This window comes from Mytilus edulis, chromosome 1 (assembly GCF_963676685.1).
Source record: "Mytilus edulis chromosome 1, xbMytEdul2.2, whole genome shotgun sequence".
NCBI lineage: Eukaryota > Metazoa > Mollusca > Bivalvia > Mytilida > Mytilidae > Mytilus > Mytilus edulis.
Window position 1 is genome coordinate 125,818,319 of NC_092344.1, and position 14,189 is coordinate 125,832,507.

At 30.3% G+C, this 14,189-nt stretch overlaps 1 protein-coding gene across 1 annotated transcript in view; it reads left to right on the plus strand.

The window, feature by feature from the left end:
• Nucleotides 1–2,731: 2,731 nt before the first annotated feature.
• The window catches only part of LOC139520525 (QRFP-like peptide receptor), a 28,652-nt gene continuing 17,194 nt past the window's right edge, over nt 2,732–14,189 (plus strand). The window contains exon 1 of the mRNA XM_071313241.1: nt 2,732–3,115. Within this exon, the coding sequence (XP_071169342.1) occupies nt 2,851–3,115 (265 nt within the window). The 5' untranslated portion in view covers nt 2,732–2,850. The remainder of the gene's footprint in view (nt 3,116–14,189) is intronic.

The window sequence follows — 14,189 nt, forward strand, 5'->3', positions numbered from 1 at the left end:
CATCGGTATATGTTTGCTCGATAGAATGTTAAGAGTGTGTTTAAGGTAGATCATCGGTATATGTTTGCTCGATAGAATGTTAAGAGTGTGTTTAAGGTAGATCATCGGTATATGTTTCCTCGATAGAATGTTAAGAGTGTGTTTAAGGTAGATCATCGGTATATGTTTCCTCGATAGAATGTTAAGAGTGTGTTTAAGATAGATCATCGGTATATGTTTCCTCGATAGAATGTTAAGAGTGTGTTTAAGGTAGATCATCGGTATATGTTTCCTCGATAGAATGTTAAGAGTGTGTTTAAGGTAGATCATCGGTATATGTTTCCTCGATAGAATGTTAAGAGTGTGTTTAAGGTAGATCATCGGTATATGTTTCCTCGATAGAATGTTAAGAGTGTGTTTAAGATAGATCATCGGTATATGTTTCCTCGATAGAATGTTAAGAGTGTGTTTAAGATAGATCATCGGTATATGTTTCCTCGATAGAATGTTAAGAGTGTGTTTAAGATAGATCATCGGTATATGTTTCCTCGATAGAATGTTAAGAGTGTGTTTAAGATAGATCATCGGTATATGTTTCCTCGATAGAATGTTAAGAGTGTGTTTAAGAAAGATCATCGGTATATGTTTCCTCGATAGAATGTTAAGAGTGTGTTTAAGATAGATCATCGGTATATGTTTCCTCGATAGAATGTTAAGAGTGTGTTTAAGGTAGATCATCGGTATATGTTTCCGCGATAGAATATTCTTATAATTTGCCAAAATGAAGATTTGAATATACTCTTCTCCAAAAAATAATAAAAAAGATGGGTAACCGTGCTATTTTGTAAGCTATGAGTTGGTGAAAATTGCTGAAATTTGCTTAGAATTATAATGAAAAAGTACATTTTTGTGCATAAAAAAAAAAAGTTTGAGATAGAATTTTAAAATAAACTGTGGGAAGATAGGTTTTATAATATGTTTTAAGAAAATAAAAATACAAAAATAGTTGCAACGATCTTGTTTTCTTAAATTAGAAATTTCCATTATAATCTTTTTACTAAAAGAGTTATCTCCCCTTAAATGGCTTAGTTGAAGAAAAAAATCTAAAACATAAATGCTTTGTATTTGTTTGAATATTTTGAATATTGCAATAAATCAGCAAGGGTTCTTCTTATAAATAAACAGTCTATCCAACAATAAATCAGCAAGTGTTCTTCATATAAATAAACAGTCTATCCAACAATAAATCAGCAAGTGTTCTTCATATAAATAAACAGTCTATCCAGCAATAAATCAGCAAGTGTTCTTCATATAAATAAACAGTCTATCCAACAATAAATCAGCAAGTGTTCTTCATATAAATAAACAGTCTATCCAACAATAAATCAGCAAGTGTTCTTCATATAAATAAACAGTCTATCGTGTTCTTCATATAAATAAACAGTCTATCGTGTTCTTCATATAAATAAACAGTCTATCCAACAAAATGGCACATCATTCTACAAATATGCAGATTTGGGCAAAAGCTAGACTGATTGTGTACTGCGATAGTACAATCCAAGATGACAGTATATCATAAATCTACCTTAATGTTGAACTTTGTATATACAGCTGTTTCACAAGTCAAGCCTCTTTTGGGGAAATATATATGATATTCATAGATATGTTAATTGATTAACGTACTGATTACCAGATATGTTCTCTGTATTTCAAATCGTAGAGACATAACTTGGAAATGTGACAAGTATAGAAAAACATGGAAGTGCCTTAAATTTAATTCTTATGGGGTCAAAACGTGGAGGTTAGGTTAGTATATAATTTTAGTATAAGTTTAAACTCTTAGAACTATTGGACATATAAATGTTAAAAATATGCCGCACAGCCCTATATTTTGACCTTTGAGTTAAATAGAAGTGGATATCAACTTTCTGTTCTGTGATATAATTTTTCTCGAAACTTCATAGTAAAAGTGGTACAGTAATAGCCGCAAAGGACGTTCCTATGTGAAATTGCGATGCCTATATTCACAGAAATGCAACCTTAAGGAGGTATACATTCTAAAGATTTATTGTTTTGGAATATTTATTAAATCTTTTATTTTCGTCTTTTAACGTAAAATCATTCGGAATTTCCTTTCGGACAATAAAAAAAAATATATTTGGTGACTCCTGTTTTTTATATACTTAATATATCTCCGTCGTCTTTGTTCTAAGATAGTTGGAATCTTGTTCCAACTTGTAATAGACTTTTACCATCCTATTTGAAATCACAATGTTTAACAACAAACTGTATTATGCACAAAGTGTTTATCATTTCCGCTCTAAGGGAAACAAAAATCACCACATTTCATGCTCGACTGAGTAGCGGTTGTAAAAATTGACTAAATATGAAAAAGGAATGATTGCATGTCCAATGTAAAAAAATCCAATTACAATGACGGGAATATCCCTTTAGTATTTATTGACGTATGCTTTCAACATGTAATTGAATGATTGGGTTCAATTCAATGAGATTTAATAATTATTATTTCTGCAAAGTAGGTATATTAACTTGTGTGAGTACTTGATTGAAACATACGTAGATATTTACTTTTTTATATTAACTCCTTCCAATAATACTTGATAAGTGTTTACATTGGATATGGTTTATATTATTTTGTTCCTTTAGTGGATACTTTTATAAATCAAATCTATATGAGCATTCAGTAATGACTAGTGGATGTGACAGGGATGATGAAAGAGTAATTGTGTATGATATTAGTAACTAATTATTTCAATGAGGTATTATTAATTGAATGTATCATTAAAATGAAACATCGCCAACTGATTCTCGATGAGATGAAGCAGTATTAATTTTCTTGGATCTATAGTGATGGATCAAGGAACGTTATTCAAGTTGTTGGACAAGAATGTATCTGGAATGAATGAAACTACGATTTTAGAACTGTATAGATCCTTGCAAATATTTGACACCTATTTCCAAGAGGAAAGCATAGTTTTGACAGCTTTATATGTACCAGTATTTCTACTCGGATTTCTTGGAAATTTTATAGTTATTATTCTTGTACTAACTAACCAACAGCTACGAAATTCTACGAATCTATACTTGTGTAATATGGCGGCAGCAGACTTGTTCGGTAAGGTACCAAAATTGTTTAAACTACCTAAATTTTTTTTTGTTCAGTTTGCTTGCTATATATGGTCTTGTTTCAAATCAACATTACATTGTCCTTGGCATTGAATTTATAACAATCAGTGTAATGCTTTGCGGACATGACCAGTTCAATAAAGCAAACCTTTGTACCGACATGATTTTTTATCAAGGATAATTTGATAAGAATTTGCTGTTCATCGATTGCAAAACATAGAAAACATTGAACTTGATAATAGCTAGGAATGTTTGGTGTACATTATATTCGTTTATATTCCATTCACTGACATTTTTTATTCTATTTATAGTTTTCAATCAAAAAGTCGCTTATCAAACGTCAAAAGCAAAGGCTTTCAAATTCATTGACTTGAAAATCACTGTCATATTTCTTACTTGGTACAGTTATTACTTTATGTAGAGAATTGTGTATTAAACCTAGTTTTAACGCTATCTGAAAATATTACTTGTATGACAGTCGCATAAAATTCCATTATATTGACAATAATGTATGAACAAAACAAACAGACAATTTCAAACAATACTGAGTAAGAAGGGCACTTTTATTCATAGGAATAACTGTTAAAACGTTACCCTTAGAAAATACAGTTCCCATATATACAAGGAAATATCAAAGATTTAACCAGCTGAAAACCTGTGCCTTAATTATGAGTGTAGAACAGATTAACTTTATATCTGAAAAAAGTTACAGAAATGAATCATGACACATGTCATATGATATATGATACATTATATATGGCTGTCAATATTTTTTTATATGAATTTAACTTTCTTAACGTTTACTTTATAATCAATATTCATGTAAACTATCCGGAATACACTTTAAATCAATTTTGATCTCCACAATATACGGTTACCTGGTTTGCTCATTAACACCTTCTGTTTCCGCCTTTTTTATCTGCTACATAAGAATCCTTATGAAATTGCACAAAAAAGGCTTCAATGATTACAACATTCAAAATGTCACGAATCTCTCTTTTGTTTTGTAAAAATCAAAAAAACTAAACTAACAAACATATTGATTTTGCCATACTCTTATTCTAAGCAAGACATAAGAAAGACGTGGTATGATGTAGTCTAGTTATTGTTTGCCCTAATTCTTGTTATTATGATTTTCCCCTCAGTTTTAGTTTGTAACCCGGATTTGTTTTTTTCTCTAGATTTATGAATTTCGAACAGCGGTATACTGCTGTTGCTGTTTTAAGTTGATAACTATGCAGTATTTGTTGTGGTCATTTTTCAAAACCCTTGTCCGTTTGGTCGTTAGTGGATAGTTGTCTCGTTTGCATCAATTCGCATCTCCGCCCTTTCATAATGATATAAATCATAGAAATTCCAGCATTTAAATAACTACTCATATCAAGTTCCCATACTGGTTGTTGTTAGTATGATCTGTAACATAGTGTAGTTGATTGTCTAAACATTTAACCTTGAGTTTGTACACGTTTATATTTCTATCCCATCTACACCGCATCTCCCTAGGAATCTGCGATGATGTATATAAAAAAATCAAGAATGTGTGCTCCATTATATGATATTTCCCTTTAATTGATGGACATCTACTAAAATCTATAACAAATGCAAAGATTTTACTGTTTTTAATATAACTTAGATATGCATCTACTTATATACATTGTATACCGTTTTTATATTTGACAAATAGAATACAGTTAGTTTTAATAATTCTTAGATGCTGACGAACTGGTTGTTGATGATTGTTATTTAATGTTGTTGTTACTCTTGTACAGCTTTGCAATTGTCTTGTTTTGTTCCATTTTTTTTCCACCCCTTTAGCTGTTAATGTGTTATGTGAGCAGTGGCGGATCCAGGGGGAGGGTTTTGTCCTGGGTTGAGAACCTACTCTTTTTAAAATGGCTGGATCCGCCCCTTGGGAGAATAAATAAAAAAATGATAGAGTTTGTTTATATTTTGCCAAAATGTAGTACATTCTGTGAAATGTTCAAAAATATTATAGAATTTATAGGTCACCAAACATTTTCTCAAGCTGTAGGTTGTGACAAAATCACACATTTTGTATGGATTATACAGGTAAAAACATTATGTGATTAGAAGCTAAACTAAAGGAAAGAACTTTAAAATAAAATACGAGAAGATAGCTTTGAGAAAATCCTTTGTGAAAATCAGAAGAAAGATACGGTCACCGTACGTGTTTTTCGGCTCAAATATAAAATAGCAAATTTTCAAGTAGATTCCATTAGAAAATGCACTTTTTCAGAGCCACCTCCACTCAAATGCCAGTTTTAAAACATTAAACATCAAGCACAATAGTCTACGTTTGTAAAAAAAATAATATTCATAAGTGAAATCTTTTTTGAAATAGAAATGCACAGTAGTTTAAAAGTTGCATTCTACATCAATTTTTGCTAATTTGATTGAAGATCTAGACTTGATGATCCCTGTTTTACAATCCAAAATGGCGAAAGACACCCATACTACCTTCATCAAAATAATATTTAGTAAACGATGATTGGAGTTTTGGTATCGGCTTCTAACCTATCATTATTGGGATTCAGATAATCAGCTTAACGGCAAACCCATTCTTATCTCCTTTCTAAAAAGATAACAGGAAACTGAAACCTTCTCAATGATCTAAGTCTATTTTTATTGAATTATCAGATTACTTTTGTATGATATTACTATAGTGTGTATATTACAGCACTTATGTAAGACACTTTTTAACAGAAAATTAGTGTAATTAACCTTCCCAGGTCTATAGATATATCGGCTAATCCAAACGTGGTGTTGTATTGATTGATTAATTGATTGATACTTAACGTCTAACGTTTAATATAAGGATGATATAAATAAAATATTTATAATATTACTACAGCTATATGACGACCAGACGGTAATGAAATATCTTTGGTGTTGGTGTAAAACGCCACTTTCTGGACTTTTTTTTGCTTGAAGGTCAGTTTTGTAAATGAGGAGAATTTCGAATTTCAACCATTGAATGCCGAAACACTTACTTCAATTATTAAAAACTATATTCCACTATGAGAGAGCATGTGTAACGACCTATTTATTGTATTCATATTTCTGATACAACATAAGGTGCAATATGAAAACATGTTTTATGATCCTAGAAACCTATTTAAATTCAACGACATATTCAATATAGATAGATAATAAAGTATCCGCTTATATGTTAGTAGATTTACTTTTATCCAGTTATTTAGTCTAGACTTTTATCTAAACCTTTATTTCGCAGCTGTTACACGACTTTCCATTATGCTTTGGTGCATTCAGTTTAATCTCCTCCTAGATACATGGTCAATAACCATATTAATAATGCTTTGGTGCATTCAGTTTAATCTCCTCCTAGATACATGGTCAATAACCATATTAATAATGCTTTGGTGCATTCAGTTTAATCTCCTCATAGATACATGGTCAATAACCATATTAATAATGCTTTGGTGCATTCAGTTTAATCTCCTCATAGATACATGGTCAATAACCATATTAATATTATATATTTGGTGCATTCAGTTTATTCTCCTCATAGATACATGGTCAATAACCATATTAATATTATATTATTTGTCTCCTCCTAGATACATGGTCAATAACCATATTAATATTATATTATTTGTCTCCTCCTATATACATGGTCAATAACCATATTAATATTATATTATTTGTCTCCTCATAGATACATGATGGTCAATAACCATATTAATATTATATTATTTGTCTCCTCATATATACATGGTCAATAACCATATTAATATTATATTATTTGTATCCTCATAGATACATGGTCAATAACCATATTAATAATGCTTTGGTGCATTCAGTTTAATCTCCTCATAGATACATGGTCAATAACCATATTAATAATGCTTTGGTGCATTCAGTTTAATCTCCTCATAGATACATGGTCAATAACCATATTAATATTGCTTTGGTGCATTCAGTTTAATCTCCTCATAGATACATGGTCAATAACCATATTAATAATGCTTTGGTGCATTCAGTTTAATCTCCTCATAGATACATGGTCAATAATCATATTAATAATGCTTTGGTGCATTCAGTTTAATCTCCTCATAGATACATGGTCAATAACCATATTAATAATGCTTTGGTGCATTCAGTTTAATCTCCTCATAGATACATGGTCAATAACCATATTAATAATGCTTTGGTGCATTCAGTTTAATCTCCTCATAGATACATGGTCAATAACCATATTAATAATGCTTTGGTGCATTCAGTTTAATCTCCTCATAGATACATGGTCAATAACCATATTAATATTATATTATTTGTCTCCTCCTAGATACATGGTCAATAACCATATTAATATTATATTATTTGTCTCCTCATAGATACATGATGGTCAATAACCATATTAATATTATATTATTTGTCTCCTCATAGATAAATGGTCAATAACCATATTAATATTATATTATTTGTCTCCTCCTAGATACATGGTCAATAACCATATTAATATTATATTATTTGTCTCCTCCTAGATACATGGTCAATAACCATATTAATATTATATTATTTGTCTCCTCCTAGATACATGGTCAATAACCATATTAATATTATAGATACATGGTCAATAATCATATTAAAATTATAGATACATGGTCAATAACCATATTAATATTATAGTATTTGTCTCCTCATAGATACATGGTCAATAACCATATTAATAATGCTTTGGTGCATTCAGTTTAATCTCCTCATAGATACATGGTCAATAACCATATTAATAATGCTTTGGTGCATTCAGTTTAATCTCCTCATAGATACATGGTCAATAACCATATTAATATTATATTATTTGTCTCCTCATAGATACATGATGGTCAATAACCATATTAATATTATATTATTTGTCTCCTCATAGATAAATGGTCAATAACCATATTAATATTATATTATTTGTCTCCTCCTAGATACATGGTCAATAACCATATTAATATTATATTATTTGTCTCCTCCTAGATACATGGTCAATAACCATATTAATATTATATTATTTGTCTCCTCCTAGATACATGGTCAATAACCATATTAATATTATAGATACATGGTCAATAATCATATTAAAATTATAGATACATGGTCAATAACCATATTAATATTATAGTATTTGTCTCCTCATAGATACATGGTCAATAACCATATTAATATTATATTATTTGTCTCCTCCTAGATACATGGTCAATAACCATATTAATATTAATATTATTTGTCTCTTTTATCTACAGTATTCTATTTTATGCAATTACACAGTTGCACTTTTATCTCATTGGCTAACTGCGTAATTGCATTTATTGTTATGTATTGACCAGTGGTTACGGCAAAGCAACTGCATGCGAATGAATAACTGTTGTCCTGTTAATATTTTTCACTTTTATCCCAAGTAACCTATGTTAGTTTAAGTATTGTATAGGATTTGACAAGTTGTTGATTTATTTAGATGACAAATGACCTGTTAGTATATTCATTTTTGTACTCTTCATTTGTTTGGCCACTTAAAAAAATTTCATTATGCTGTCCATTATTTTCTATTGTTTTTTTAAGCATATTAATAGTATCCTCAATTTGTTTTGTAGAAACTAAGATTGACTATTAAACGGTAAATTATTGATTCCCGAAAAGAAATTTATTTGAAATATCCAAATTAATATTTATATTCCAAAAACTCTCAATATCGCTTATTTATTTTCTATTTCTTTTTTTTCTTGGTTTCAGGCATACAGTTTTAAGTAATCAATTGAATAATGAATAAGCGGACTTTCTCTAAAATAGTTGAAACAGTGATCCTATCTTTATTCATTATCAATCAAATATTTTTATTTTCTGTTTACAAAAAAAGTAAAATCACAAAAATACTGAACTCCAAGGAAAGTTCAAAACGAAAATACCCTAGTTAAATGGCTTAATCAAAAGATCAAACGAATGGATATCAACTGTCATAATTCTGACTAGGTACATGCAGTTTCTTATGAAGTAAGTGGTATATTAAAACTGGTTTAATAGCTAACTAAACCACTCACTTGTATGACAGTCGAATAACATTCCATTTTATTGACAACAATGTGTGAACAAAACCAGCTGACGTAATAGGTAAAAATGACCAAATTAGGGATACAGCAGTCAAAATTGTATTATAATCTTAATTATAGTAACAAACAAATTGTAACAAGGAGGCATAAAAGTCATAAAGACAAAGAACATTGGCAAAAAATATTGACAAGAGTACTAAAGTTTACAATAGCACAATAACACAATGACGGGATGTATAAGTACAGAGTAACGTCATATGTATCAAAGAAACACAAAAAAGGCATATAGATACAGCAAATTAGCAATAATGAAAGACAAGAATACAGCAATTGTCATTCAACAATAACATAATGAGGTATTCCTGCAGAGTCACGTGAAATAGATATGACCAAAAACAAACTACACATTAAAAGTAATATTCATAAAGACAAATAAAAGAATACTATAACACGCTATTAAAATGATTCACAACGTCAGTACCAAGAATTTATACTTAAAAGACCGTCGTGTATTATTTGTGAAGTTGGTATGGAGTTTTTGGTGTTGAAACAAATCAAACGGATTGATAGCATCTATCATATTTCCGACTTGGTACAGGCATTTTCTTGGGTAGAAAAGGCTGAAGTAACCCAGGTTTTAAAGTAGCTAAACCTTTCACTTTTATGACAGTCGTATATAACCCCATTATATTGATAATGAGATATGAACAAAACAAACAGACATCATTGGTAAAAATGTAAAAAATAGGGGTACCACAGTTAAATTGAGTTGTTTTCTTAATCACTATAAACCAACAAATATGTCAACAAAGAAAATCAAGAAAACATATAGAAAAAGCAAATAAACAAAACCAAAAGACAAGAATACAAAAACAATATAATAGGACAATAAAACAGTGACGGGATGTAAAGGTAACAAGCCACGTCAAATGAATATACCAGAATGGACTTAACGTAAAGTAATAATTAAGAAAGACAGATCAAAGAACACAATTACTCGTAAATATGATAAACAAAGTGAATACATATACTTCAAGATCATCGTTAATTTGTTATTTGTGAATATTTATCAACACGGGCTTGGTATCTTCCGATGAATTCTTTTTAGAAAAAAAGACGAAACGTTCTTCGACATAACCCATGTTCATCAAATTTTGTAAGACACTGTTGACGTTTTGCAAAGCCTGAGTAGCAGCTACAAGCTCTAGAATACCGAATGAGTAAATTATAATTGCAGATGAAATAGGTATATTGCTTCTCAGGTAAAGTAATTGATCGTTCAAAATAAAAATTATCTCGTTTTCATATGTTCTGGTACTCAGATAACCGCTTATGTCAAATCTGAAGATTATTTAATTTCTAATTCTGGAGGATATTTTAATGGAACCCAATACAAAATGCTTGGATTGTTAATGGAAAGAACATCATCAATATATCTGAAATTAAATTATCTGGCTTCTTTGATCATACTGTTTTTGGCAAATGTTAGAAGGAAGTCTGAGTTATATGAAAAAGAGAATATGTTGGTAAGGAGAGGTTCACAGTTCGTTCCGCCAATTTAGTGAAAAAGTCTACAAATATTCAACAGATATGTTGTCAATAAGAAACACTTGTTGCTCTCTGTATCATGTCCGTATTTTATACCAATAATAAATTTATAGCGTTTGCTACCCTTGTTATGTTGAAAAGCATATATTGCCGTATTCAGACATAAAGAAACTGTGAATTATCTATTATTTCTTCACGATAAATATATCAAATGCATGTACCGGTGTTTCACAAGAAAGTTCATGGACCATAATTTAGAAACTAGTTCATCAGAAGAAACCAGCACCTTGTTGATAACTATTCCGTATCACAAATTATACATGATGGTGTTGAATTACAGAGTCTAGGCACTAACATTGTTTATCATCTCAATTACGTGTAATAGTGTTGTTATGATTAGTCTCAATCTAATTAAAATTAAATCTCTCAATCGCTCATTTTTTAATGCTTGGTCGCTGCGTCCAAGCATTAAAAAATGAGCGAGTAAGATATTTAATTTTAATTAGATTGGATTTGTCTTTGAATATTTTTAACCTTTACTGTTTAGTCCATTTTTTAATAATAATCTTTTGGCGTCGCCCAATATTTATACCTCCCGCAATTATGTCATTGTGTTATGGTCGTTTTTGTTTGTATTGTAGTTTTTTATGTGTGCTAGTGTGCTTTGTCTATAGAGTGTCTACATACCATTTTGTTTTTCTTTGTTGACCAATTTGTTTGTTTCTAAAGGGATTAAGATTATATCACAGTGTTGACTGCTGTAACCCAACTATGGACATTTTGGCCTGTTATATCTGTTCTCACACATTGTTGTCAATATATTGGAATTTGTGGCTACAATCATACAAGTGAAAGGTTAAGCTAGCTATAAAACCAGGTTTTTTCTACCTATGAAAATGCTTGTCCGAGGTCTGAGATTTCGATTTTGCCATCCGTTTTTAATTTTCCTTGGAGTAGAGTTCGGTATTTATGTAATTCTACTATTTTCTCAGGTAAATTTGGTATTAATTATACATTTTACTTGCATATTAAACATTTTACGTTTTAAGATATGATAAGTTAGATTTCATCCTGTTCAGTAGTTATTTTTTACTTGTAAACATCAATCATAAACTGAATTGTCTGAAAAGCTCCTGCAAAAAGTTTACTGCAAGGGACTTGTCTTAACAGTACTCATTTTGCCAAAGTCGATACGTCTGAAAATTGATTAAAAGACTGAACATAACTAGATATAATTCATTGTTCAGACTTTTCATATGCGTATAGTTAAAATATCTGTTTAAGACCTAAATTTCTTTCACTAGTGAATGTGCCATTAAAGATAAACGTATCGTGCTCTAAATATGTTCTTCTGCTCCGCAACTCAAACATAAGTAAATGGTAACTTTAACCCTAACCCTAACCCTAATGGTAACTTGGGTTTTACAAGATTGATCAAATTCAATATCTAATAAAACTTATTGGTATAAATCTAAATCAATTGACTGATGCAACTGTAACGCGGCAACAAAAACATTGAAATAAAACAATTTTCTTAACTTGTTGTCAGGAAACAGCTAGCAGCTAAAAGGTTTTCAATAACTTCTCTCATTTGCTAACATTTCATTAAAATTCGTTTCATCATCAATACTAATAAAGGAAAACTTGAATGATTTTTAAAGCTGCTGACCATTTGACATTTGAATTTCATTAAGTCTTTGAACAATCTTGACGTTTTAATGGATATATAAATGTTCACAGAACTCTTTCTCCTAAAATGTACAATTTAGCAAATTAACTTCTTGTTAGAACATGGACTGTATTGTTGAAATTAAGAAGTCAGCACAGTTTCACGCAAAGATTTTCGTCATTGAAGAGATAAGGTGTATGACGAAATAAGTTCATTTGCATATATAATGAAGCATTCTTTTTCGTTTTACATGTTTCAAAAGCATAACATGCATTCTCACATCCAAAGACACCAAGCCTTTAATACTACTCTTTAACAAATGTTCATACAGTATGTTCAGTTGTTAATAAATACATCCAAAGACATCAAGCCTTCAACACTACTCTTTAACAAATGTTCATACAGTATGTTCAGTTGTTAATAAATACATCAGAGACAACAGAAGATTTAACCTATAGAACATTTTACTATGTTTAAAATTGTTGACTTTTTTCCAAAACAAGATGCATGCCAAGCGACATGAAAATATACGTAATTGTAAGGTAAAAGAGAGAGGAAATGGGAAGATATCATTTAACATAGGTGCCGTCTCACGGTAAAGTTGAAAACAAGTAGATGTACAAGTTAAACATATCCAATATAAAATGAAGAATAGCCTGATATCAGAGAAGAAACAGTTGCCTTCTTGACTATCACTGTGATATATCAAAACGAGCTATGACTTCATACCTTACAAAATCAAGACGGCATCTACCGTTGACAATGTCAGGATTATCTGATTTCAATTGACAATCTCAAAGAACAGTTTTGGGGATTGGTAAGAATGTCATACATTGGCCGATAAAACAAAGAAAGTATATAAATATCAATCATGAAGATAATCATATGAGTCAACGTCATCAATATCTCTTTATGGGGAACATGTCTAAATGTGCAGCTAATATAATTAAAAACAAGTTCTTATATTGATCTTTGAAGTTAGGAATTGTATGCTTACCACTACATTTTCCTATATGAATAAACACTCTTGAAATGTAATGCACATCATCAATAGCTTGACAAAATTGACATGCTTTAGCACAACCAGACATTTGTGATATTTTCAAATAAAAATATTAATTGAGATCCACATAGTAAAATGATGGCAAAATGATGGCAAAATATCAAGAGGACAATGCAAATACGTGGCTATCTAAATACCAAACTGGAAATAAAAATACCAAGATAGCAATACAAATATCATGTGGGCAATAAAACACCAAGGTGCAAAATATGTACCAAGTGGGCAACAAAATTACCTAGAGGGCAATACAATTAGGGAGGTATTAGTACAATTACAAAGTATAAACTTACCACATAGCAATTAAAATATCCAGAAGACCAGGGAAATACACAGGGACAGAACAAATACCAATGTTAACAAATTTTCCACCAAGAGGGCCATGAAAATAGAAAGGGGGTATTAAAAAAGTACCTAGATGTAAATACCAAGGAACCAATAAAATGCTAAGGGGAAATGCCAATGTGTTGAAAGGAAAATACATAGGGAGTAATAAAAATTTCAAAAGGGAAAGTAAAAAGTGTTTATTTAAGACGGACAGACGATATCATAACAGATATTCAGTTACATTTTATAAAACAAATATACACGAGGTAAAGGCAAAAAATATATCTGCGATAACTGTATACAGATTTTTATCATATGTGGTGCTAATGTTCTTAAACGAAACAGAGGCGTTTGTTAAATACTGTAGTATGTAGACAATAGGTTT